This window comes from Naegleria fowleri (assembly GCF_008403515.1).
Source record: "Naegleria fowleri strain ATCC 30894 chromosome Unknown tig9, whole genome shotgun sequence".
NCBI classification, from domain to species: Eukaryota; Heterolobosea; class Eutetramitea; order Acrasida; family Naegleriidae; genus Naegleria; species Naegleria fowleri.
This window is the reverse complement of record NW_025407941.1, coordinates 530,398-556,737: the sequence shown is the minus strand read 5'-3', so window position 1 is coordinate 556,737 and position 26,340 is coordinate 530,398. Positions and strand designations below refer to the sequence as shown.

At 34.8% G+C, this 26,340-nt stretch overlaps 16 protein-coding genes across 16 annotated transcripts; 10 read left to right on the top strand and 6 right to left on the bottom strand.

Annotated features, from left to right (window-relative positions):
* Nucleotides 1-20: 20 nt before the first annotated feature.
* FDP41_011455 (uncharacterized protein) lies at nucleotides 21-328 on the top strand (the record flags this gene model as incomplete). Its single annotated transcript, XM_044701865.1, has 2 exons — nucleotides 21-55; nucleotides 142-328. 2 exons carry the CDS (start codon nucleotides 21-23, stop codon nucleotides 326-328), a joined length of 222 nt encoding a protein of 73 aa, XP_044567238.1.
* Nucleotides 329-368: 40 nt separating this feature from the next.
* On the top strand, nucleotides 369-1,850 carry FDP41_011454 (uncharacterized protein; the record flags this gene model as incomplete). The annotated part of the gene is made up of 2 exons (XM_044701864.1): nucleotides 369-1,199; nucleotides 1,269-1,850. The coding sequence occupies 2 exons, from the start codon at nucleotides 369-371 to the stop codon at nucleotides 1,848-1,850; spliced, it is 1,413 nt and encodes a 470-aa protein (XP_044567237.1).
* Nucleotides 1,851-1,888: 38 nt separating this feature from the next.
* FDP41_011453 (uncharacterized protein) lies at nucleotides 1,889-2,958 on the bottom strand (the record flags this gene model as incomplete). The annotated part of the gene is made up of 3 exons (XM_044701863.1): nucleotides 1,889-2,037; nucleotides 2,096-2,260; nucleotides 2,310-2,958. The coding sequence occupies 3 exons, from the start codon at nucleotides 2,956-2,958 to the stop codon at nucleotides 1,889-1,891; spliced, it is 963 nt and encodes a 320-aa protein (XP_044567236.1).
* A 344-nt stretch (nucleotides 2,959-3,302) lies between these two features.
* Nucleotides 3,303-4,556, top strand: FDP41_011452 (uncharacterized protein; the record flags this gene model as incomplete). Its single annotated transcript, XM_044701862.1, has 1 exon — nucleotides 3,303-4,556. One exon carries the CDS (start codon nucleotides 3,303-3,305, stop codon nucleotides 4,554-4,556), a length of 1,254 nt encoding a protein of 417 aa, XP_044567235.1.
* A 244-nt stretch (nucleotides 4,557-4,800) lies between these two features.
* FDP41_011451 (uncharacterized protein) lies at nucleotides 4,801-5,559 on the top strand (the record flags this gene model as incomplete). The annotated part of the gene is made up of 1 exon (XM_044701861.1): nucleotides 4,801-5,559. One exon carries the CDS (start codon nucleotides 4,801-4,803, stop codon nucleotides 5,557-5,559), a length of 759 nt encoding a protein of 252 aa, XP_044567234.1.
* A 397-nt stretch (nucleotides 5,560-5,956) lies between these two features.
* FDP41_011450 (uncharacterized protein) lies at nucleotides 5,957-7,654 on the top strand (the record flags this gene model as incomplete). The annotated part of the gene is made up of 1 exon (XM_044701860.1): nucleotides 5,957-7,654. One exon carries the CDS (start codon nucleotides 5,957-5,959, stop codon nucleotides 7,652-7,654), a length of 1,698 nt encoding a protein of 565 aa, XP_044567233.1.
* Nucleotides 7,655-7,767: 113 nt separating this feature from the next.
* FDP41_011449 (uncharacterized protein) lies at nucleotides 7,768-9,082 on the top strand (the record flags this gene model as incomplete). The annotated part of the gene is made up of 3 exons (XM_044701858.1): nucleotides 7,768-7,965; nucleotides 8,115-8,753; nucleotides 8,813-9,082. 3 exons carry the CDS (start codon nucleotides 7,768-7,770, stop codon nucleotides 9,080-9,082), a joined length of 1,107 nt encoding a protein of 368 aa, XP_044567232.1.
* A 192-nt stretch (nucleotides 9,083-9,274) lies between these two features.
* On the bottom strand, nucleotides 9,275-10,243 carry FDP41_011448 (uncharacterized protein; the record flags this gene model as incomplete). The annotated part of the gene is made up of 1 exon (XM_044701857.1): nucleotides 9,275-10,243. One exon carries the CDS (start codon nucleotides 10,241-10,243, stop codon nucleotides 9,275-9,277), a length of 969 nt encoding a protein of 322 aa, XP_044567231.1.
* A 627-nt stretch (nucleotides 10,244-10,870) lies between these two features.
* On the top strand, nucleotides 10,871-12,456 carry FDP41_011447 (uncharacterized protein; the record flags this gene model as incomplete). The annotated part of the gene is made up of 5 exons (XM_044701856.1): nucleotides 10,871-10,961; nucleotides 11,342-11,438; nucleotides 11,584-11,589; nucleotides 11,801-11,827; nucleotides 12,075-12,456. 5 exons carry the CDS (start codon nucleotides 10,871-10,873, stop codon nucleotides 12,454-12,456), a joined length of 603 nt encoding a protein of 200 aa, XP_044567230.1.
* A 323-nt stretch (nucleotides 12,457-12,779) lies between these two features.
* Nucleotides 12,780-13,585, bottom strand: FDP41_011446 (uncharacterized protein; the record flags this gene model as incomplete). The annotated part of the gene is made up of 3 exons (XM_044701855.1): nucleotides 12,780-13,201; nucleotides 13,306-13,397; nucleotides 13,521-13,585. 3 exons carry the CDS (start codon nucleotides 13,583-13,585, stop codon nucleotides 12,780-12,782), a joined length of 579 nt encoding a protein of 192 aa, XP_044567229.1.
* An 823-nt stretch (nucleotides 13,586-14,408) lies between these two features.
* Nucleotides 14,409-16,439, top strand: FDP41_011445 (uncharacterized protein; the record flags this gene model as incomplete). Its single annotated transcript, XM_044701854.1, has 4 exons — nucleotides 14,409-14,952; nucleotides 15,164-15,358; nucleotides 15,562-16,028; nucleotides 16,206-16,439. The coding sequence occupies 4 exons, from the start codon at nucleotides 14,409-14,411 to the stop codon at nucleotides 16,437-16,439; spliced, it is 1,440 nt and encodes a 479-aa protein (XP_044567228.1).
* Nucleotides 16,440-16,698: 259 nt separating this feature from the next.
* Nucleotides 16,699-17,892, bottom strand: FDP41_011444 (uncharacterized protein; the record flags this gene model as incomplete). Its single annotated transcript, XM_044701853.1, has 1 exon — nucleotides 16,699-17,892. The coding sequence occupies one exon, from the start codon at nucleotides 17,890-17,892 to the stop codon at nucleotides 16,699-16,701; it is 1,194 nt and encodes a 397-aa protein (XP_044567227.1).
* Nucleotides 17,893-18,138: 246 nt separating this feature from the next.
* FDP41_011443 (uncharacterized protein) lies at nucleotides 18,139-19,437 on the top strand (the record flags this gene model as incomplete). Its single annotated transcript, XM_044701852.1, has 1 exon — nucleotides 18,139-19,437. One exon carries the CDS (start codon nucleotides 18,139-18,141, stop codon nucleotides 19,435-19,437), a length of 1,299 nt encoding a protein of 432 aa, XP_044567226.1.
* A 219-nt stretch (nucleotides 19,438-19,656) lies between these two features.
* FDP41_011442 (uncharacterized protein) lies at nucleotides 19,657-20,499 on the bottom strand (the record flags this gene model as incomplete). The annotated part of the gene is made up of 1 exon (XM_044701851.1): nucleotides 19,657-20,499. The coding sequence occupies one exon, from the start codon at nucleotides 20,497-20,499 to the stop codon at nucleotides 19,657-19,659; it is 843 nt and encodes a 280-aa protein (XP_044567225.1).
* An 80-nt stretch (nucleotides 20,500-20,579) lies between these two features.
* On the bottom strand, nucleotides 20,580-21,932 carry FDP41_011441 (uncharacterized protein; the record flags this gene model as incomplete). Its single annotated transcript, XM_044701850.1, has 5 exons — nucleotides 20,580-20,980; nucleotides 21,026-21,097; nucleotides 21,145-21,307; nucleotides 21,354-21,504; nucleotides 21,583-21,932. The coding sequence occupies 5 exons, from the start codon at nucleotides 21,930-21,932 to the stop codon at nucleotides 20,580-20,582; spliced, it is 1,137 nt and encodes a 378-aa protein (XP_044567224.1).
* Nucleotides 21,933-22,284: 352 nt separating this feature from the next.
* FDP41_011440 (uncharacterized protein) lies at nucleotides 22,285-26,287 on the top strand (the record flags this gene model as incomplete). Its single annotated transcript, XM_044701849.1, has 2 exons — nucleotides 22,285-26,166; nucleotides 26,276-26,287. The coding sequence occupies 2 exons, from the start codon at nucleotides 22,285-22,287 to the stop codon at nucleotides 26,285-26,287; spliced, it is 3,894 nt and encodes a 1,297-aa protein (XP_044567223.1).
* Between the last annotated feature and the right edge of the window lie 53 nt (nucleotides 26,288-26,340).

The window sequence follows — 26,340 nt, the reverse complement described above, 5'->3', positions numbered from 1 at the left end:
TCATCATCATCTTTATTGTGATGGCCATCACCAAGATATTACTCATTCCTAGTTAGTACGTACGTGGCCCTGATATCGCTTCAAAACATTGATTGCAATGAATCGATTGAATGATCATTTTAACCGCCATTCACATTTCAGCTTTAGCACAGATTTTGAAGTTCATCGGAATTGGTTGGCCATTACAAACTCTCTTCCGATCAGCCAATGGTATCATGATACAAGCTCGGAGAATGCAACACTCGACTATCCTCCTTTTTTTGCATTCTTTGAAAAATTGTTGAGTTTCATTGGATGTAATTCGATTTTGGGCCAATTTAGAGCGTAACAGCACGAACCATCCTCGTGATGCTTATGTCAATTCTACAATGCTCCCTGAAAATGAACCAATATGGTGTCATGTAGAAAGAGGTGTCCATGTACAAACTCTTCCATTGATTATTTTTCAAAGATTAACTGTCATCTTTATGAGTGATTTCATTTACTTCATTGCTTGTGTTTGCTGGGTGAAAGACAATAAGAATGAATTTCTGAACAAATATTTTCAATTAATTTTGTTGTATGGTTGTCCAGGACTAGTCATTGTTGATAATATTCATTTTCAGTACAATGGAATATTATTCGGAATATTTATATTTTCATTGATAGCCTTACGGAATGCAAGATATATTCTATCTGGAATTCTTTACTCAATACTATTGAATATGAAACATTTAAATTTATATATGGCTCCAGCGTATTTCCTATTCCTTCTTTTCCACTTTTGTTTGGCAAATCATGATGGATCCATCATATTTGGTTTCCTTAGCAGAATCATTCGATTAGGCTTGAGTGTGATTGGAATTTTTGTAATGAGCTTTGGACCCTTTTTATTGAGTGCCTCTTGGAATGCCTCAACAACCATGCATCGATGGATGGCCATGAAGATGGAATTGAATCAAATTCTCTCAAGACTATTTCCATTCGAGAGAGGTTTAACACATGCCTATTGGGCTCCTAATTTTTGGGCGCTCTACAACACAGCAGATAAGATGATATCCGTATTACTTGGAAAAGTATTGAGAATGGTAAAGATTGATGAAGGACAAACTGCTTCTCTAACGGGTGGTCTCGTAGGATTGAATCAAGGCACTCACCTTATTCTTCCAACAATTCATCCTAAAGTGACCATTATACTTTGTCTTTTATTCTCATTTACAGTACGTACTATATTATAATGCACTTGACCCGTCACTTTCTTTTTAATGAATTATATATAATGGTTTCAGCTTTGTGCATATTATATTGTTGGAGCATGGCGCAATCAAGAACGAAGAAATTACGTTCAGACCATGTTACTTGCCATTACGAATTCCGTTTTTGCATTCTTTATGTTTGGTTGGCATGTACATGAAAAGGCCATTCTGAGTGTCTTGATTCCTTTGGCAGTACTCGTAACAAGTTCTTCTCACAATTTTGAAAAACATTTCAAAATATTTGCTTTCACATCCATCATTGGAACATACTCCCTTTTCCCTTTATTGTTCCAACCAAGAGAATTACTTGTGAGATGGTTCCTATTGATTGCATTTGTTCAATTATTAAGGTACATTTGGATTGCGACTAGAAGCAATTCTTTGGATTCAAAATCATTGTTCACACTCAGTGAAGCATCATATTTGTTTGGTTTAATTGTTATTGAAATTTATCAATCTTGCATTCACAAGTTGATTTTTCAAAACAGACTTCCTTTTCTTCCCTTGATGATTATATCCTTTTACTGTTCTCTGGGTTTGCATTATGCGTGGTTGAAAATGATTGTCACCACAACACGCAATGACAATCTCATTGAAAAAGAGAAAATAAACTAGTGTCATAGTCAATTCGATAAATTTACAAATCATGATGATCATTCTTGGTCGTCTTGAGAACTACTTGAGTCGATTTCCTCCTCTTTTTTCACTTTCTTTTTGGGTGATTTTTTATCCTTATTGTTTTGATAGAATTGACATGTTTTGTTGACGACACAATCAAGACATTTAGGTCCTATTGGTTTGCCTGTTCATTCGATTATTACATATAATAAAAATAATAATTAATTGTCATCTATACTTACAAATTGTTTGACCAAATCCAACCAACATGTGATTAATGACATCCCATTCTTCTCTAGGAACAAATGATTCTAATTCTTTCCTTGTTTGTTCTGGAGTATCTGTATGCACCCAACCTAATCTATTGGAAATTCTATGAACATGAGTGTCCACACCAATGCCCTCGACTGCAACATTGATTTCTTAACTATCAAATGTTGAATCACACAAACATACCTTGTTTCCAAGCAGTACTCATACACAAATATGCCATTTTAGGACCAACTCCTGGTAAACTTTGCAAACCCTTCACATCATTTGGAATATCACTGTCATATTTTTCTTTTAAAATTTTACAAACTTTCTTTAAATAAGTTGCCTTTCTTTTGTAAAATCCAACTGGATAAATTAAATTTTGAATTTCTTCTTCTGATAATTCATCCATTTGAGAAACAGAGAGTGCATTGTTTTCTTTCAATTTTTTGATTGCTTTTGCTGTAATTTCATCCTTTGTTTGTGAACTTAGCATGAGTGATACCAATATTTGAAACCTTTGAACTTTTTCATCAGCATCTTTATCTGAAAGCGAAGCACATCCCATTGTATCCACCGGTGCCGTTAAATTTGCCGTTCTGTATTCTTTAATTAAATAATATTCCATTTTGAATTTTTTCATAAATTCTGAATCATCATGTGGTTGTTGTTCCTTTTTTGTAATTTCTCCATTCCTTTGCTCAGTGCACAATGATGATGAACAAACGTTTGATGATGATGTTGCATATAAATCTTCAATGGCAATGATAGAGTCTTCTGATTTGAGAGGAGGGAGTGCATGATTTTCAGATTTTTCAATTGGGATGGATTTCTTTCGCTTTCGGGTGATCATCTTGTTGGAGGTTAATGATAAGTAGTCTTGATGGAAAGAATTCTTGATCAATAATACTACCAATTGAGTAATTGACCGACTGATATTATTATGAAAAATAGCAACTGCGTTCAAAGAAAGGCTATTTGGTGGTAATTTGGCTTGATGTTCAAGCTTTGAATGGTGGTGTGATGGAATGCTCCGAGTAATTAATCTGTGGATGCAACCACAACTCAACCAAAAACTACGATTCAATTTTTTTCAATTTTTATTATTTTTTCGAATTGGAAAAAAAATTGGCTATAACAAAAGGTATTCATCCATCAAATAATAATAATTAATTAATAAGAAAAACACATCAAAAAATGAAGACCAAACATCAGTCCCACCTTCCTCAGGTCAAACATGATGCCTCTCTTCTCTATGAATTGGATTTGACCTCTCCAAGTCAAGTACAAGCTGATCGTTCCGAGAGGAACAAAAAGGAAAATACAAAGTTTGAAGCCACTCCCTTTGATGAAAAGATTAAAAAGAATTCAAAGATGAAATTACTCATTAACTCAATCAAGGCTAGATGGAAATTACATTTAAATAATTTACCACTGAATAATAATCTTTCTAGAAATTCAAATAATAGTGATGATAATGATGAAGAAACAGTCCAGGATGAATTAAATCATCATGAACACTATGAAGCAGAAACATCATCTACGGTTCCGAAATTTATTCAAGTATCGAATTTTTACAGGAACCAACTTTCAAAAAACATTTCTGAATTTGAAAACGAAAATCCTGTTGGATATTTCTTTTCTTCACAATGTAAGAAGAATCTCATAACTTCCAAGTTACCTGAATCAAAACCTAAAGAAAATTATACAATGAGCAATCCTTTTGGCCACAATGCGAATAGAGGCAAAAAAGAAAAGAAAAAGATTGATCATATTAAAAACAAGATGGCTGGATGGGGCCAATTTTCGAAATGGATGAATTTTAACTTGGAAAAGGTTATGCCATGTAGATGCCATGCATGTGAATTTGAGAGATTTGAAAAACGGTTTGATCCTACTCGTGTGAAGGTTATCCTTTTAGTGGATTTTGATAGTTGGGCAACAGATGAATTGAGTTTGGATTTTCAAAAGTTAAAAAATGTTGGAATTACTAATGAGGACATTTCACATATGTATTTATGGTGCTTTTATAATGGATACATTTATGAAAAGGGAATGAAAAAAGATAACTCTAAAAATGTATTTGATTGCTATAATTTCATTATGGATAATGATGATTCAAGTTCATCCAAAGAAGAAACAAAGGTCAAGGAGCAATACAGAGAATTAAGAAAGCAGTATCAACATACAATTTTGGGTTCATTTGATTCGATAGGCAATTTGCAAATGTCACAATCCAATTTACAACCTCAATCTGCTGATTTGGCAATTCTCTCCACTTTAGAATATTTATGCAACAAATTCTCAACACAAAACAATCCTCCAAAAATTTGTGTTATCACTCGAGATCGAGAATTATCAAACACATCTAAGTGTCTCAACAGTTCTCTCATTCACACACCATTCGGCACTGTTAATTATGTCTTTAAGAAGGCTAAAAAATTGATTTGAATACTAGTATTCTCACAGTCGAGAGAACAATTTGCAAATTGTTCCATCCTTATGATGAGCAATAAAGGAATTAATTCAGATTGTGCAAACATTCTTACTATCCATTAGATTAGCATTCGAAAGATGACCATTGGAGATGGTGATGAAGTAAAATGTGTCAGAGAGCCATATGTATACGTTTATGTTGTAGTTCAATGCAAACCAGGCTCAACAACACATTCGTGCAAAAATTGCTTGAAAAAAAATGTCATCCATACCTTCCTCCGAGTGCTCTACATCCACCAACAGCGGTTGCTCGATTGTAAATTTTGACTACACCCAACTCGATGAAAAGAAACACACCCCACAACAAGTCATTGTTGAATTGATGAAATTATACTACACTCAAGGATGGGTCTCCGGTACTGGTGGTGGTATTTCCATCAAGAAGGATGGAAAGATTTATATTGCTCCTTCCGGAATTCATAAAGAAAGAATCAAAGAAGACCAAATCTTTGTGATGGAAGAAGATCCTAATGTTCAAGTCAAAGACATTCAATCATGCCAACATTTGAAAACCGTTTATTCTCCAAACGACCATGGATATAATTTCAAAATTTCTGCTTGCCAACCACTCTTCCAATTGTGTTATGATATGAGAGGTGCTGGTGCTGTGATTCACTCTCATGCTCTCTCTTGCATGTTAGCTACATTGATTTATGATAAAGAATTTAAAGTTACTCATTTGGAAATGATTAAAGGAATTCGTGGATGTGGATTCTACGATGAATTGGTTGTACCAATCATTGAAAACACAGCCTATGAAAATGAATTGGCTGATTCATTGAAGGAAGCTCTTGAAAAGTATCCAAATACTTTTGCAGTGTTGGTTAAGAGACATGGTGTTTATATTTGGGGTAAAGATTGGGTGGAAGCAAAGACTCATGCAGAAGTTTATCACTATTTGTTTGAGGCTGCAGTAAGAATGAAACAATTGGGTTTTGATGCATCATCCTCCAAGTAATCACAAGATGATTTATATATCTTTTGGCACTCATGTCAAATTTAAATTATTAAATAAATAGAATTAATGACCAAATTGTGATTTTGAAGACCAGTGTGCATCTTTTGTGATCAACAAATTCCCAAGAGTCCTGAGGTTAGAAGTTTCCACCTTGGTTGTGACACAGTTTTAGTTGATCGATCACAACGCAATGAAAAGCGGAGTGAAAGTTAAGTGCGCTTCAGAAGAAAAAATGAAATCGCGATTCGCTCTTTCGCCGTTTTCTTCCCATTGTTGTTGTTGTTGTGATGGTAGATTCAGAATTAAAAACGAGGTCATCACCATGGTGAAAATAACGCACACTCAACGATCCTCGCTTCGGTATCGGTTCTCTCTTGATTCCATATTTTCCATCACAATGATGTTGCTACTTGTCATGATTTTGATGACAACTACATTGCCTATTGGAATGACATTCGGGTTTGATGCATCCACCACAACCACAACAGACAATAATCATGTATATAGTACAAATAACAAGTTATTGCCATTTCCTCAAACTTTTTCTTCATCACTGAAACAAATGGAAGAAATGAAAGAACGAATCGCTCAAATTCAAAGAGAAGAACATATCAGATATTTAATTGCTAAATATCCAAAGAGTCAATCATCAAATGGAGAGTACTCAAATTTACTACTACCCTCTGAAAATACACTCAACTCTTGGATCAATGTTTTTTCATTATTTGGTGATTCTTTACAAAATTTCAAGAAACCTCTCATTTATCAATTATTAGAAAATTATAATATTCATGAAGAAGATTTAGAAAATCCAGGAACATATAAATATAATCCATCCATTCCAATATCCGTTCAGAACATGTTGGATTTATTTTTATATGGAAAGATGAACAGTGAGAGATGGAATGAGCGATCGTTGCAACAAACTCCATTAGAGGATTATTCTCTTGATACGATGGAATCATCATCATTACAATCACCACCATCACCACCTTCACTTCAACAACATTTTACAGAGAAACTAAGAAATGATTTACGCCATGCAGGTGCTTCCGATGAAACAATTCATACCATCTTGGAACAAGTTCATTCCGAAATTTCATCTCGTAAAATTCAACTCTCCAATTCTTCAGCTCCTGCCAATAACTGTGATAAGAGATCTGTCTATGTGGGTTATGACTCGATCACCTATGTCTGTAATGGCACAGTAGTATCTAAACAAGTCTATGAAAATATTACTTCCAATAATACCAACAATATCACTTGCTATACCAACACTACTGCTGTCTATGCATGTATTTGTCCATTAGATAAGGTTGGAAGTGATTGTAAGAGTACACGAAAATTTCAATGTTCTGCTACCATGCTCACACCCATTTTGAACTGTACAAAATCTACGATTCAATATGGAGGGATATCCTTGGATGGAGATTTTCCATGTTTGATTGTCAACAGTACTGATCTGCTAGCCTTTTCATTCCGAATGAAATGTCAATTTACAGAAAAACCTGACTTTTTAACCACCAATTCAAATTTGACAGATTCTATGAATGTGACTATTATCAGTACCAATCAAAATACAACTATTGGTGAAATTAGAAATAGTTTTAAATACTTTTTCAAGAGTAGTAGTGTTATTGGTAATGATACTGATAAGAATCCATCATTTGCTCTCTACACTCCAATTTCTAAAAACTTTACCATCAAATTCTATAATTTCAATCGATTGAGTGATTCGAGAGGAATGGTGAACAAGAAACTCGATCGAGGTGAATATTATGTTGGAAATGAAACGATTTATTTCCCATTATTTCAACCTTCAACATTGCCTTCTGAATTCTTTGCTGGTCAGAGATTGTATGGTGAAGTAGGATATTTACCAAATGAAGTTGATGGATTGCAAGTCATGAGCTTTATCAAAATATTTATTGATTTTGAAGATCGAAAAGTACCAGAATATGTGGACTATACAAATCTTATTATTGGAATTGTTGTTCCATTTGGATCTATTCTAGTGATATCTATTTTGGTAACAATTATTGGAGTGTGTTATTATAAAAAGATGAAAGAAAAGAGTTTCTTAAAGGCTGAATGAGTATAATAATATTCACTCATTTCATGCAGTAGTGTATTAAAGTCAAGAGAGAGTACATTCATGTGACACGGAACCCTTTCTCGTTCGTTCATTGTTGATTGTGATTGAAAAAAATGTCCTTCTCTTCTTCATCTTTTCTTGGATGTTTTATTGTACTCACTCCCTCTCCTGGAGATATTCATCAAGTCCATAAAAACATTTCTCTTCTAGCATCTGCTTTGAAATTATTCAATGAAAGAAAATCGCAATATCAAGCGTTAGAATTTCATATTGTTATACAAAAGAATGAACAATCTCAATTATTCAAGAGTGTATGTTATTAAACACTTGTGATGATGACGAGGATCATGTTTTGATATACCATTTCATGATCATTTATCATGATACCATTTTATCAAATGTGATGAATGATTTACCTATTTGTCAAATGATATACATGTCCTTTAACATTTAAATCTAGATTCATCTTTATAAAGAATATTATTCGGAAATATTATCCCGAGTTCAAGATTATTACAAATATAATTTTAATGTCATGATGCCAATTTTTGACAATGAACAGGATTTAGTGGAACATGTCGATCACAATATTTGTTCTTCTCTTAACAATTCATCACAACAATTTGATTGCTATTGGATCAAAAATGATGACAACACAAACCTCTCGTCTTTTCCTTGCACCATTTATAGAAATAATTTTAATTCTATTTTTGATAACATTGAAATTTCAAATCCAAACTTGGAAGAACAAGATGATGATAACAAATATTCCTATCTATTTAATCCACAAGTGGATCAGGACTCAAAATCGATGGGAACTGTAGAACAATATTCCAAGTATCATGTCGTTTGTGTGGGAGGAACCTTTGATCGCTTACATTTAGGTCACAAAATTCTATTAACTCAAACATTGCTATTGTTTAAGAATGATGATCCTAATTGTGAAAAAAGAAGAGAAATTGAAATTGGTGTTTCAGTTGAAAATTTATTGAAAAACAAAAAGTATAAAGAGTTGATTCAATCTTTTGAAGTGAGACGAGATAGAGTACTGAAATGCATGAAAGAAATTAATCCCAAATTGAATCCCAAATTTGTAAATGTAAGTTTTCGACTCATTGAGTGTCCAAGACTAGAGGAATTTACTTTGAAATTTCATAGATCTTTGAATTGTACGAGCCATGGGGACCAATCGCAACAGATCCAGAATTACAAGTACTGGTTGTGAGTGAAGAGACACTCAATGGAGCAAAAAAGGGCAATGAGCTTCGTGTGAATGAAAAGAAGTTCAAACCCTACGATATTGTGTGTATTCCATTATTGTTACCAAAAACATATGGATCGATGCCGGCGATGAATGATCTCAAATTAAGCAGCACACAACTCAGAGAATTGGATTTGCAAAAACAAACAATGAATAAATCCTACTGACATGTGTATAGATTGCCCTGTCTCACCCTGTCTTATTGGTTGCAATCATAAAGGTAATTGTTATAGTATAAAGAGTGAGTGATATCACCTTTATAATTGGCAATAGTTGAATGAGCTGCAATCATAAAGGTAATAATTATATATCACATATATAATTGGCAATAGTTGAGAAGCACGAAATGCATTTGACTCTTATTTTATTGCTGTTAACTTGTTACTTTCTTCTTGAGTGAGCTCACTTCGACTAGCTCCTAATGCTTGACGCTTGGATGCTGTATTCATGTATGGTCGTAATACCCATTCCAATTCTGCTTCCTTGTCTGCAAGAGTACCCAATCGAATTTGGAACAATTGTAACTCAAATCTAGGTCCAACTTCTTTCAATTGAATGGGTGGTACAACACCAGGTGAATTCTTCATATAGACATGATGTCTAAATGAAATAAAGTCGTTATCGTTTGCGAACGTTACAATACGATTGGATTCTTGTTTTGGCACAGGAAATATATTTTTCAAAATGGTGGCCACTCTTTCACCCAATTTCGTTTTAAAATTATGAAATATTAAATGTGGATATTGTTGTGGCATCTTTTCTTCTTTCAGATTTAATACTTCATGTCTCATCACAACATTGAACATGGTAAAGTATGCTGTTGGTCCGTGAGGTAAATGAGAGACAATTAATGTATCAGGTTCTCCCTTATTTTCATGTACCATAATCAAATCTGTAAATCCATTTTGAATGGCCACATCAACAATTTCTTGATTTTGTTGTCTACCACGATTCATTCTCTGACAGTTTGGAAATAGAAATCGTAATTCTTTCATAAATCGTTTCAATCTATCGGAAGGATCCAAAGCAGTAGTAATAAGTATTTTAGGATCTTGAGCACCAGCATTGGCATATTCATTATCAATCATGTTTGATAGTTGAGCTTTGGGATCATTCTCATCCTTCTTGTTGGATAATATATTGAGATATTCTTTAACTCCGAATTCATTTTCTTCTGCTTCTTTTCGGATATCTTCTTCACTGATTGGAATGCCCTTCTCTAAGGCTTCACGAATACGAATTTTACGATCAAGCCTTTCACGTTCTTCTTTTTGGAGGGATTTTTTATAGAGAAATTCTCTACGGAGACGAGCGTTTTTACGGATCATGTTTATGATGGGTTTTTATAAGATTGAATGTTTTTAAGAGTTGTTGATGTTTTATAGTTTTTAAGAGTTGATGGTGGTTTTTATAGGATTGATGATGATGTTTCGAGTGGTTAGTGTTGTTTTTCAGAGGTTTTTATAGGATTGATGATGTGTTGTTTTTATAAAATTTTAAATCATGAGAATAGGACTCGACGATGATGAGGAGGATGGTGCTCACAATTCCGCGTTCAAATATCAACAATTCAAAGGATATATAGGTTTGATGATGATGAAACAATCCACACCAATTTTTTTTTCAAATTTTTTTTATTGTTTCATGATTTTGTTGAACTTGTTTGATCCAACGTGCAAAGATCCAAATTTATTGTTCTCATTGAAAGGCTTTCATTGGATGTCATCAGTTAAAACCAATTTGTTCTTTGTCGAATTGTCTCTCAGTGTCTTTCAAAAGAACTCAATCGTCAAATCGATTGCCATCTTGTTCCTTGTTCTCTATTGTCGTAACCTTCATTGACAAGTGATTGATGGCTGTTGCTCTTTAAAAAAAATTCAATCTAAGAACAAGTCATCCTCTCGAAAGAACAACGTTTCTGATCTTTGCACCTATTTTCTAAAACATCATATAGAATGGAATCGATTAAATGTGTAGTGGTAGGCGATGGTGCTGTCGGTAAGACTGCACTTTTAATTGCCTATTCATCAGGATGTTTCCCAGAGGGTAGGTTTATGAAAGAGTGAACACCATTAATAATAGTTTCAATGTTATATTATTATTATTATTATTATTTTATGTTATTAACATAATTGAAAATTTCAATGTTATTATTTGTTCTATTATCACAATAACAATTGAATCATCATCATCATTCACACTCATATGTTTTGTCAAATGGGAATGTTCTCTCTCATTTCTCAACAACAACGCACTGTGTTCGTCATGATGTTGATGATATTCATTGACCATATCATTCATTGGTCATCAATAATGGATATGTGTGTGTGTGTGTGTGTGCACATTCTCTCTCTCTCTTGTGTGTTGTTCATTCTCGTTCAAACATTCCTCTTATCATCATCATCATTGCATCATCATCTTCATAGACTATGTCCCAACCGTCTTTGATAACTACAACAAGAACATTCCCTATGGAGATGGTATTGTTAGTATTGCTTTATATGATACTGCAGGTCAAGAAGAGTAAGTAGAGAGAGAGTGTGTGTGTGTGTGTTCATGAGAGTATACTATTCAATTGTTATTGTTGTTAACTGCACAATGATGATGATGAACTGTGATGCTCATGATTGTGGTGTGGATGTGAACTATGAACTCTGTGATGAAATAGTTACGAGTAGGTAGTATAGCATGTATCTCTCAGAGCGAGCGAGCGAGTATAATTCTATTTCACATCACATCATTTACTAATCACATTTCACAACTCATGACTCACGGTGATCATTTATTATTATCATGATGATATAATGTTAATCTTTCGTGTGTATTGTGTGTATTGTGTGTATTGTGTGTATTGTGTGCGTGTATTTATCATCATTGCATCATAGTCGATTGAGACCTCTCTCATACCCAGAGTATGTATTCTAAGATTATATGTGTTGTTGTTGTTGTTGTTGTAATTATTGATCTTCTCTACCAAAAAACATCATCACCACCATCATTATCATCACTACCATTATTTATCACCATCATTATCATCACTACCATACCCACATTCAATCACATTCAATCACATTCAATCACCACCATCACCACCATCACCACCATCATTATCATCATTACATTCAAATTCACTCACTCACTCACATTCAATCACAACAGCACCGATGTCTTTCTTGTTTGCTTTTCCTTAGAAAATCCAAACTCACTTGAGAATTGTCATTCCAAATGGGCTGAAGAATTAAAACATTACAATCCAGACACTCCCATTGTATTGGTTGGTACTAAATTGGATTTAAAGAAAGATGAAGAATATGTCAAGAAATTAAAGGAAAAGAAGATTTCTCCAGTCACTACGGAACAAGGACAAGAAATGAAAGATAAAATCAAAGCTTGTGGTTACATTGAATGTAGTGCAAAGACAATGGAGAATTTAACAGAGGCTTTTAATATGGCTATTGATATTGCAATGAAACAAAGATTGAAGGATGCTCCACCCACTGCTAATGCTCGTAACCAAAAGAAGAAGTGTCAATTGTTGTAAATATTCAAGTGAGAGCATGAACAAATAATTAGCAAACGATGACTCCTTGCTCTTTCACACACTTTTATAATGTAACAACAACAACCACATGGACATTTTTATAATTATAATATTTCAATCATTTGTAAAATCCAATTTTCACACACCATTCAATGACACACAACAACAATTTCATCACCACAATTACTATCCATCAATGGAAATAAATTCCATGATATTTCATTGTCGATATCATGTCAGTCTGTGAGTGGTCAGTGAACAACAAGGTGAGCAGCAACACAGGTGCATTTATTGATTGTACTTTTCTCACCTTCTTCTTCTAATTACAATTCAAATTCTGCCAAATCATCTTCATCGCCATGATCAGACGCACTTGAAAGTGATGCATCGTCTTCTTGTTCTTCATCTTGTTCATCCTTAAATTTCACATGTTCTTCCTTGGCATATCTTTCAATGTAATCTCTTACTTTCTTTTTAAATCTCTCAGGTTCTCGAATCATTAATCCTGCAGCTTCAGAGTTCAATGGATCTGATGGATTCGGATAGGTCAATAATTGAGGTAGAAATACATCAAAAATGTTAATGAGATCAAACATTGGAGACCAAGTCTGATTAATGACATCAAGACACACAGTTCCACTCGCTTCGTCTACATTTGGATGAAAGATGGTATTAGCAAAACCAATGGATGGGGATTTGAAAGGATAATTCTCTGGAATTAATACTCTAATTTTCCATACACCACCTATATATATGGATTAGAGATGGGTTGTTGTATTGTTATTGTGTAAGTGTGTGTATGAGTATGTGAACATGTCATGTGTTGTTGTGTTTAAATTTAACACCTACCTTCATAATTCGTTTCTTTTGGTCCATAGAATTTTACATAGAATTCATTAGTACTATCTCCTTCCATTTGAACCTTATAATCACTCATCATGCTAGTATAGAGAGAGTGATGGTGATATTGATATTGGATTCGATTCATATTTATGATGATATCAAAAGTGAAGTGGTCAATGATGATAAGGCTTTTCAAAACCTCATCCTAGTCGTACACTTACAGTTTCATGACATCCATTTCTCTTCTCTTTGTTGGAGAACCAATAAACTTTCCTGGTGAAGTCATGTTGAAGTGTCAGTAGTAGAGTTGAAATGATTTTTCTAGTTGTTAATAATATATTTAGTGAGTGGTTGAATGTTAGTTGTTGTTGTTGAAATTATGGATGTATCGGGATGAAAGTGAATTTGTACAAAAGTGATGTTCTTTAATATTATATGATATTAATACTATCAGATATGTGTGTTGTTGTTACAAGAGAGGAGTAATATTTACAAGTGGTAGTAGAGAGAAGAGGCTAATTCTATGACAAGTGCTCTCTAATGTTGTTGCGGTTGTTGTTGTTCTTTCAAAATTAAATATTATATACAATTAATTGAAAAAGTAATGTACAAAGAGTTCTTGTTGTTGTTGATGTAGTTAGACAAGTATCAGGAGGAAGGATAGAATGATGATGGTGTAATTCACTTGTTTGTAATAATTCCGTAACCGCGATGATGATAAGTCTTGCTGGTGGGTGAAAGAGTGCTTGAGAGTCGTAGCGACTCGTTTGCTGTTGTTGTTGAAGAGAAGGAAATTTATTTTTGGTGTGTTTTTTGAGGATGTCCTTCTAATTTGGCTTTGCGATTTGATCAAAATGATGAGCCTTAACATTATGCACTTGACCTCAACGAGAATCCGCGTCGAGTGTTGTCCATTGGACTCTCTCTTTCCGTGTAACTCACACGTTCTTGGAACTGTAGATGATTGAATCTTTGTTCCAAGTTCCTCCTTACAAAGATGATGCAAACAAGGGTCTGGAGTGGGTCAAGGAGGGAATAATGAATCGTTTTGAACCTTTGTTCCTCTCCATGAACGAGTTCATCTCTTTTTCAACAACACACTAAAAAATATGAAAAAGTTCATTCATCCAAAGCCAGGGTTGTCAACCTTGTCATCTTGTCCACTCTTTGACCATGTCTTGGATCGTTGTGGCAGTCATTTCGTCGGTTACTCTTCTCCACTCTCCACATTCTCTCAAATATTGAATCCAATGAGTCGTAGTAGTAGTAGTAGTAGTAGTAGTAGTATCAGTAGAAGTAGTAGTCGTAGTCGTAGCACTAGTAGTATCAGTAGTATTGATACCTCCACACACAAGAACTATTCCACAAAAATCATTACACCCTCTCATCATCCCTTTGAAGGTCTCTATCCTTCCGAATGGTTGAATTCTTTCCATCTTTACAATCAATTAAATGCCAAATTCCGTGTTGCCATCACAAATACGTGCAATATGAATTGTTTCTTTTGCCACAATGAAGGAATGAAGAATCCTCGATCACCTGGAGATCCAATTCCTCTCAAAAAACAAGGACCTGAACCATTTCCTATTCAAGAGATTATCCGATTGTGTAATGATTTCTGTGAATTGGGTGGAACTCAATTGAATATTACAGGTAAGTGAATGCCATGACAAGATGAAATGTTTGACAATAATTATATGAACACACACACACACACACATTGATTGATTGATACTACTACGACTACTACTACCCTTATATGGTGATGCACATATTCACACACAACAATCCTCATCACCAACATCACCACATCGATGGTTCCTTTCAAAATGTGAATGTTCACAATGATTTTGATCCAAATTAGGTGGTGAACCATTGGCACGTAAAGACATTGTGAGTGTTCTTAAAAGTATTGATAAAAAGAATACTCGTGTGGTATTGAATTCAAATGTCTTGTTGGCAGATCGATTGTTGAAAGAGAGTGAAAAGATTGAACAAATTGATGCCATCTATGCCTCTCTTCATACCACACGTGAGAATGATTTTAAAAAGTATTTAGGTGAGTGTGGTGATGGTGGTGAAGATGATGATTAAATCTTATTATGACACATTATTATGAATCAATTTAATATCCTTCCATTTTTGGATGAATTTGAATATTACAATTATTGCAACTATGACAACATTGATCACTCACATCCATTTAATAATAATATAATTTACTACTCTGATCACTCACATCCATTTAATAATCATTACCAGGTATTGGTGGTGGTGCTTCTCAAGTCATGAGAAATATGATTCGTTTGAAAGAACATGGTTATAGAGTTCAAATTAATTACAGTTTAGGAGAATACAATAGAGATGAATTTGAAAATGTACTCAAGTTTGCACTTCCTAATAAGATTGATTTGAAAGTCATTTCCTTAATTCGTTCTAATTTAGATGTGAATCAATATGGTGGTGGTTATGGTGGTGAGAAAGATTCTGGAAAAGCACTCGTATTTCAAGAAGAATCATCGACTACTACTACTACTACTACTACTACTGATGCTATTACTTCTTCTGGATGGTCCAATCCTCAATGGTTAGAAGATTTATTGGAATCGAATGGAGTGGAAATTTGTGGTACACGTGAAGGATTTGGTGGTCGTGTGAAAATTTACAAAACATCTCCACATTCAGAACATCGTGTTGAAATTAAGAACATTGGACGTGGAAGATTGAGAGTAAGTAGAGTTGTTGTTGTTGTTGTTATATATATATATTAATGATAGAATTTATTGTTCATAAATGTTTGAATCAATACGATGATGATCATGATGATGATGATTACGATGATTATGATGATTCATAAATGTTTGAATCAATACGATGATGATGATCATGATGAATTCATTCATTAGACGGATTACTGCAATAATTGTCGATTCAGTGCTCAATGTGGAGAGGGTATCTATGCCATGCGATCAGGTGTGGATGGTCTATTCAAACCATGTGTTCTCAATAGTGATAAATTCATTCCCATTCAGATTGAAAGTGCATCCAGTAGTGATTACAAACATCAAATACTCTCAGTCATTCATCGAATGGTTGGAAATTGGAGAAATCATCAATTTGTTGAAGGACCACCTCAATGAAATAGATGAGTAGATTCACAACAATAACAGCAATCTTATTTTCAAACAAAGATGTTCGAGTATACAAGTAGCACTAGTAGTAGTAGCACTAGTAGTAGTAGCACTAGTAGTAGTAATAATAATGGTAGCAACAAATAGATCGAAACATGAATGTATTGTATTTTCAAACAAGATGATCGAGTAGTAGTAGTCTTGTATTTTCAAACAAATCCATCATGGTTTAATTCTCTATTGTTCATGATATTCTTATTGTTCATCTCTATTGTTCTAATTGTTGTTCATCATCATCATCATGTTCTTCTTTCTGATCTTTCAAACATCTTTCCCTTCTTCCCTTCATTTCCCATGCATTGCATCGATACAATGAAAATCCATCCATTCCAAATCGATTCCAATTTTCTAATACTTGAATGTCTGGAAATGCAAAGAAGGAAGTCTGAAGATTGATGGAAACAATTTCAAAAAACATGATTGTTTTCACATGTTGTTGTTGAGGTTGTTGTTGTGGTTGTGGTTGTGGTTGTGGTTGTTGTTGTGGTTGTGGTTGAGGTTGTTGTGGTTGTTGAGGAGGTTCAAAATGTGATTGTTTCCAACAATGTTGTTGTTGAGGTTGTTGTTGTTGTTCATCGTATAGTAATGATAATAATAATTCACATACGATACACTTTGTGTTGTTGTTGTCAGAAGGAAGAGAATGAACGATACATTCAAGAAGAGGAATATTCACACATTGGTGGTGATGATGATGGACTATTGGTCTTAATCGAAGTTCACCAGCACATTCTACATAATCCAAAGAAGTAGTAGTCGTACTTGTAGTAGTATTATGAACTGTTTTGAGAGAATGATCATTAGCTGATACGACGACGAGTAGAGAATGACCGGATTCAATTCGTGTCGTATTCACAGCCAAGACATGAGGATTGTAATGGGGAGGAATTTCTAGATCCTTCATCGTCGTCTTCGTTCTTGTCATGCGTGGTATGGATAATTGAATTTCATGTTCCTCTTTGGAGACTGGAGTCATTGAACGATCAATTCGAATAAAAGGTTCATCAAGTCCAATAACATAATTGCAACAGTAGAGTTGTTGTGGTTCTTGTTGTGATTGAACTGAAACCTCATTGTCCTTTGGTTGCATTACCATCATCATGAATAGGGGTGGACGATGATGGCAATGTTGACACATCATGGGAAAGAGTCGATTGAAAGGAAGATGAGGAGAAGGTTCATTCCGAACCAATTCATTGTGGATGATGGTAGGAATGGATAAAGTGTTGTTATTGTTGTTGTTGTTGTTGTTGATCATCACACGACGGTTCGTTTTCATTCCATCACCCTCTTTCCACTCCAACACTTGTTTGGTCTTGGTAGACAGGACATAACGAGGACCATGGTGGTGATGAACAGCATCAGCAACATCACTACCATTGTTTAGGCCTGTTGATATCATAATATTAATATCCTTTTGGTTTGTTTGTTGTGTTGGAGCAGATGCAAAGAGAGAGAGAGAGAGGGTGAATGGAGAGAGTCCAAATTTGTAAATCCAATCAACTTGCCTTCAAGCAAAATGTTTGCTGCACCTTTTGAAAAAAAATTCAACGCTAAAGCCTTGTTTTTCGTCTTCTCTCATTCTCGGCAAGGCTTGTATCCCTCTTAAACTTTCATCATCAAATTCTTCTTTAAATTCTTCTAAACGATGAGCCATTTATTAAAAGACATTAGCTATGGTCCTCTTTGCCTTGTCGGTGGAGGCCTTGCCCTCTTGAGTTATTTTGCCATTGAAGAATTTCTCATCACCAAATATAATCGAGTTGAATTATATAAGGCTCTTCAAAATTTGAATGATTCAAATCCCGAGACTAGAGAACAAGGTATTCTCTTTATATTCGATTATATTCATAACAAGGAACAAGTAGAGAAAAAAGACCCAGCGGAAGAAAAGAAGGATATTCTTTATGAACATAATACTCTCAGAAAGTGTTTAAAGTTACTTACAACATTCTTTGATACCAATACGGACAAAACAAATCAATGTGCTTTGATTATCATTCGTGAATTAATTTGTGGTCCTGCTTCAATTGAAAGAAGACGTCATTTCAACATGTCCCTCAAAGGCTTACCAACTCTATTCCAATGTTGTTTGTCCGACAATGAAAAAGTGGTTTTACCTGCTTTGCGTGCTTTAAAGTCAGGAACAACATTTGAAGTATTTAAGAAGGAATTGGAAGATGATGTACCAAGAGGTTCCGAAGGTGGTGCTATTTTGTTAAAATCTGTTGAACCTGAAGATTTATATAGATTAGCATCCATGTTGAATGGACAAGAAAATACTGAAATTTTGAGAGGTGTTACAAGTATTTTATCACACATTTCTCATTCACAATCAGGTGCAATGGTTTTGGCAGAACAAGAAAGTGTTGTTTCTTCACTATTACCTTTATTAACTTCTCATGTTGATAATATCAGTAAGAATGCAGTGATTACACTTGCCAATATTGCAAAAGTTAATTTTGAACAACATGAAGATTGTTTAGCCACTGGTTTGAGATCCATTCTTAAAACTTTGAATAATCAAACGAAATTACCTCAAAAGATTGCAGTCTTGGAATACATGTCCGCACTCGCTCAACATTTTGCAACTAAACCAATGGCAATGAGAGATAATATTGCAAGTCAATTATTAGAATTGAAAGAACAATGTGAATATTTGTTCAGATTGGCAGAGGCAGAGAATGCTCAAATTAGAGATCCAGCAAGAGTATTCACTCAATTATTCACTCAACCAAGCTATACATCTCAAGCCGATACATTCTCTCTCTTAGAAACTGCTGTGAAACAACGAATCAAGATGGAACAAGAAGAAAAAGTTAAAAAGATGATCCAAAGTATGCGTCAAATGGGCATTGACATACCTCCACACATTTTGAGTACCATGACACCTAATGACATTCAACAATTGTACTTCCAAATGATGCAACAATATGGAATGATGTAATAATCTGGAGCGTGAACACAATAAACTCAATTCTAATCATGTCAAGATGGCATGTTGCAATCGAGAATAAATCTCGTCATGCCAATCCACATATTGACATGCAATGTTTGAAGTTCATATTGAGCAACTTTGAGAACTTGCATTTTAATGTTTAATATGAGCTACAGTTCAAAAAAATTTGAGCAATTTCTTAAATGCCGAATTGCTTGTTGAGGGATATTAATACCTGCAATACTTGGATCCACACAAACACTTTCCATTCATGACATGCTCAACATATTCGTGTCCATAATCGAGAGTGAGTTCTTCATCCTTTTCAATGTTACGTTTAGCAAATAAATAGACATGAGGTACATGAAGATTTTCCTTAATCGTAAATGTTATGGTAGGTTCATTATTATGTAAAGTAGTTTCTTTTCGTTCAACTTTCAAAACATGGAATGCTATCACGTTGGGATTACATGAATGATTAATGAATGAAGTAAAATTTCCATAATATTTTCCACATAATTCATGAGTTTCAATCTCAACTTGTTCCATATTTTTCAATGAGAAGGTATACTCATTGCTATGGGAATAAGGTGTGTTCAAATGTCCATCTCTTATTGTGATGATTGGTTGAACAATTCCAACATATTCAGCAATAAATTGTCCTTTTGAAATACTTTCATTCGAAAAAACAGACCAATTTTTGAAAGGATGTTTCCGAATGGTTACCCCTTCGTTGATGAGAGATGAGAATGGCAATGGAAATTCTTCCATCTTTTCGAATAAACATTTTGAATTGTCAACCAGTAAATGATTGGTAATATTAGGATTTTGCTTTTGACGGTGGATGAACCATTCCGATAATTCTTCTTCCTCATGGAGTGATACACGAATGTACCATTCTCCATCATGATTGATCGGAGTGAATTGATTCGAGTCACATGGAGGTGATCCACTCTTGTCAATAATTCTCTCTTCAATGAATGTAAATCCATCATGATCAAATGGAGTATTATCCAAGTTGTTTTCAATTCTCACATAGCTCTTGTGTGGTTGATGATTCTTCTCGTGCATGAGCTCATGAATGGTGGGAATGAATTCAAAATTTTTTTCGGAAAAGGAACGATTCTTACAACAGGTTGAATTTGATAAATTTACTTGCGTTGTTGTTGTTGCAACATCTCTGGATGATAGTAGCAAGCCAAAGCATATAAGGAATCTCTCAATTCTGGTTCAGTAATATCCACATTTTCGTATTTAAACGAAAAAGAAATGTTGGATGATGGTTCATCTTTGGGGTCATGCAAAGAGGAGAAATAAGGATGAGCAAGTGCTTCCTCAGCAGAGATTCTCTTCTTTGGATTGAATACCAACATTTTAGAAAGAATGTCTAATTCGTCCTTTTTTGCTTTAGGGAATAATTGCTTGAATGGAATTGGTTTTTTCTTTGGTAAATTTCTAATGTATCTTCGTGCTTCAGAATGTTTCACATGTTCCATATCCTCTTCCAATGGTGTTCCTAAAGCATCGGTTATTAAATTGATTTGATCAATGTCTTGAAAATAATTAATTCAACACATTGTTTTCATTGCTTACTTACAATCTTTGCCTGGAAATATTGGTCTTCGTTCGATTAATTCTGCCAAAATGCATCCAACACTCCAAATATCAACTTTGTAAAATGTTCAGAGATATGGAATTGCTTTTCTAAACACTTACTGGCATAATTGTATTCTTTACACATTAATACGAGTTCAGGAGCTCTGTACCATCTTGTTACAACATATTCTGTCATCTCACTATGATCATCAAATCCTCTTGCAAGGCCAAGATCACATATCTTTACATCACAATTTTCATTGACCAAAATATTACTTGGTTTCTAATGAATAATGTCAGAAATGGAGGTGAGATAAAATTGAACATACCAAATCTCTATGAAGAACATTTGAAGAATGAATGTATTTCAAACCTCTTAGAATTTGATAAACAAAGTATTGAATATGTTCTGTGGATAGCTCTTGTTTTGACTTTATGACTTGATAAAGATCTGTATCCATCAATTCATTTACAATATAACTACAACAATATCAAACACAGAGACCATTCAGCACTCTTTTTGAATACAACAATTCGCAACCTAGTATTCCTACTTACACATCGTTGAATGTGCTTTTGTCGGGAATTGTCATGACATCCTTGACAGATATAATGTTGGCATGACGGAATGTCTTTAGTAATTCAATTTCTCTGAGTATTCTCTTTCCGTCCACCAAATCTTGAAATACCTTAGGAACCTTTTTGATGGCAACCTTTTCGTTTGTATTCTTATCAATTCCCGAACAAACAAATCCATATGCACCATATCCAATTGGTTTGATAATAGAGTAGTGATCATCCACCTCAAAGACAGTTCCGTCCACTGTATACACTTTCTTTCGGTGTTGTTGTTGTTGTTGATGAGAGATGGACGAGGAGGAGAGAAGAGGGTGGTTGGATTGACTCATTTTTTACGATTCCTAATAACGAGAAGAGGCTCTCCTCCATCTCGAGAGGTTAAAGTTGTAAATGAGTTGTATATAATTGTATGATGATGAGAGAGGTAAGGAGGTTAGGAGGTGCTGAGGTCATGATGGTAATGCCAATCAATGGGAGATATGGTAAAGCCCAAACGTTCCAGCCTCAGAAGTGTTCAACCAAGTTGAATGAGGAAATGCTCAAATTCATCATTCAAGATCTCTCTCCTCAAAGGCGCACAAACATGAATCTTTTTTCAATGACAACGTACGTTGAACCAGGTTCAACCAAAAGCTGATCTTTGTAGTAACACTCCCATCATCGGAATGAAATTAAAAAAAAATGCTTCCTCCTCAAAAGAATCCAAAATCATCCTTCACCAATCCAAAGCGAACCGCTGCAGCCATTCGGTCCGCACTCTCCACTCACCCATCCAACAACACTATTACTACTACTAACATCCTACCACCACCACCACCACCTCCCGAACGTAAATTCATCAGTGCTGATGCTCTATTTGGTGAACCTCCACCAGGTTATATTCCCGGTGCAGGTCGAGGTGCAACAGGATTTACCACTCGGAGTGATATTGGTCCTGCGAGGATTCCTTCAAGCCGATTTGATTCTTCAAGAAGTGGTGGTGGTGTCAATGATTTTATAAATTCATCAACAGCATCCTCAACAACCAATGATACCATCACGATGGAAGATGATGCAATGATCAATTCATCATCTTTTGATGAATGGAGTGGTTATGGTGATAACACATTAGGACGTGTGACAGGAATTGAAGATGAAGAAGATCGAGAAGCAGATGCCATATGGGATCAAGTCGCACAACGATTGGAATCAAAAAGAAAAAAGAAAAAATTAACTCCATTGGATGCATCATCTTCAACAACAACACCCACCACTACTACTCTTACTACAAACATCTCTCAATCACCATCCAATCAACCCTCTAAATATTCAAAATATTCCATGTTAACTCAATCTCTTGATTCTCAAAAACCAATGATTGCTTCTACCTTTTCAGATATTAAAGAACAATTAAAATATCTAAGCAAACAAGAGTGGGCAAATATTCCAGAAGTGAGTGGAAGTACAACTGCATTGAAAAATCCAAATCGAATGAATCAACAAATGTATGAAAGATATACTGCTACACCTGATCATTTAATATTGGATCAATTCAATACAACTTTGAGTGGTAATTCTCTCAGTGGTGGTGGTAGTGGTGGTGTAAACTCCATTCGAACTTCAAGTACTGGCCAATCAGGTACTCTTACTGATTTGAGAGCATTGGGTGAAATGAGAGAATCGATTATTAAAACAAAATTACAATCATTGGAGGAGTCTGTAGGTGGTAAATCAACCATTGATCCTAAAAATTATATGAGTGGACTTGAATCACAAATTGTATTAGGAACAGATCAATATGCTGATATTAAGAGATATAGAAAATTATTTAAAAAAGCAACAAAGGTAAAACCAATGAATGCTAGTAGTTGGATTGGACGTGCTCGTTTAGAAGAATTAGCAGGTGATTTGAAAAAAGCATGTCACATCATTGCAAAGGGATGTCATTGTGTGAAAAATTCAGAAGAATTGTGGTTAGAATCGATACGATTACATTTACAGTATTATGGTGGTGCAAGTAGTAGTGCTACCAACCCTATGATGAGTAATAGTAGTAGTACAAGTAGTGGTGGTGCTGGTGGTGCTGGTGGTGCTAGTGGTGCTGGTGGTGGTACTCATTCATTGATGAGTAGTACAATGGACACCACTACTTCAAAAACACTGGTGGATACCACCACACCCACACCCACCATGGCACAATCCATTTGTTGTGAAGCTATTGAACATTTACCACATTCTGTGAAATTATGGCTCAAAGCAAGTGAATTAGAAAGTGATTTGGAAAAGAAAAAGAAAATATTAAGGAAGGCTCTCTCGACTCAACCTCAAAGTATCCAATTATGGAAAGAAGCCATTGAATTGGAACAAGATGAAAATAATGCAAAGACTCTATTAGAACGTGCTATTGAATGTATTCCTACTAGTGTTGAATTATGGTTAGCATTGGCGAAATTAAACGATTATGGAAATGCTAAAAAGATTCTATCGAGAGCAGTGAGCAAATTACCCAAAGAACCTCAAATATGGATCTCAGGTGCTTATTTGGAAGAGGAACACAATCCACACAATGAGAGTGTAGTTCGAAATTTAATCAAGAAGGCCATTGATACTCTGAAGAAGTTATTACAAGTGACTGCTTCAAGTACTACTACCACTACGACTACTTCTTCAAGTACTACTACCACTCATGGCTCTCTCTCACGTGAGGAATGGATGGAATATGCCAAACAAGCTGAAAAGACTCATCACATTCTTACCTGTAGAGCCATCATTGAAGAAATAATTTCTTATGGATTGAATGACATGACAGAGAAAGAAAAGAAACACATCTATCTCAATGATGCTCATGCCTGTGCATCCCAAGGTTATACAGAAACTGCAAGAGCCATCTACGATTGCGCGCGAAAAGAATTTCCCTCCAAAAAATCAGTCTGGTTGAATAGTTACGAATTTGAATCTTGTTGTTGTGAGCGGAGTACTCCTACGAGTGCTGCACCAACATTACTCTCCAATGTGGGAGTGTTAACAGATACGACTAGTACTCCTGATACTACTACCACTACGAACACCACTACGAACACCACCACCAGCATCACCACCACTACGAACACCACCATTCCACACACTCCACAACAAGAACGTCTTCAACAATTACTTTCACAAGCTACTACCAATTGTCCTAATTGTGAAGATTTATGGTTAATTCGAGCTAAATATGAATGGAAAGTATTTAATCATATTGAAAATGCAAGACAAGTGTTAGAAGAAGCATTTAAAACAAGTGAATCCAATCAAAACAATGAAAATATATGGTTAGCATTTGTCAAGTTAGAATTTGAAAATGAAGAATATTTGAGAGCAAGATTATTATTGGAACATGCAAGAAATCATTTCTTGAAGAGTAGTAGTGTTGGAGGTGGTAATAATAGTACTAGTAATAATAGTACAAGTAGTAGTAGTGGTAGTAGTAGTGCATCCATATGGATTCGATCTGCTCAATTCGAAAGAAGAGTATTCCATCATGAATCCATGAAAAGAATTCTTCTTTCACAAATTGAAATGTACAGTCAAAAAGAGCATCATGACAACAATACCACACAACCTCTTCCTCAACACGAAGAACCACTTTCACTTCAAACCACGAGTATGGAAGAATTCATTCTCACTCAAGCACTTGAAAAGTATCCAAAAGAACACAAATTATGGCTCATGAGAGGACAATATGAAGAAGAAGTGTTATATTCCAATTTGAATGCATTTAATACCACAAATACTAATACTGCCAATACCATCAACACTCCTACTACTGCCAATACCATCAATACCACCACCACCTCGAATACCACCACTCTGACCACCAGCAATTCAAATACAACCACCTCGAATACCACCACCACTCCAACTGATTCATCATCATCATCACTTCAAACACTCATTGACAAGTCATGTAAAATCTATGAAGATGGTTTGAAACATTGTCCACATTCCATTCCATTATGGTTATCTCTCTTTCGTTTATATTTTAATCCACTGGTATTACCAAAATCATTGATGAATATTACCAAAGCAAGAGCATTATTAGATCGAGCATTATTGAAGAATCCTTCAAGTGCATCTCTATGGTTGGCATTGATGAAATTGGAATATCATCAATCCAATTCTCAAATGGATGTCTCTACTATTTGTACTCCTATTGCTATGACTCCTACTTTACTCTCCACATGTCTAGCCACCCTTTCAAAGGGTATTCAATCCATTCAATCCATTCATACCTCCAAAATTGGAAATACCAAGAATAGCATTGGTGTGTTATGGTCATTCACCATTCCATTAGAAATTGTACAGAAAAGAAAGGCAGCCATTGCTAATGCACTCAAACACTGTGATCGTGATCCATATGTGATTTTACAAATAGCATTAGATTTTTATAGAGAACGAAGATTTGAAAAAGCTAAAGAATGGTTAAGAAAAGCACTCACAGTAGATCCCAAAAATGGAGATTTATGGATTTTATTGTATCGAATGGAATGGAGTAGTGATTCGAGTAGTAGTACTTTAAAAAGTATTCCATCACAAACACAACTCGTACAAATTGAAGAAGAATGTAAAAAGAATGAACCTAAATTTGGAGAATTATGGACCTTCCTCTCGAAGGAACACTCTTACTTGTATCGACATGTCTATGAAAATTTAGACTCTACTTTGATATTGAGAAGATCACTTGAATTATTTCACACGATGAATGATTTGAATCAAATG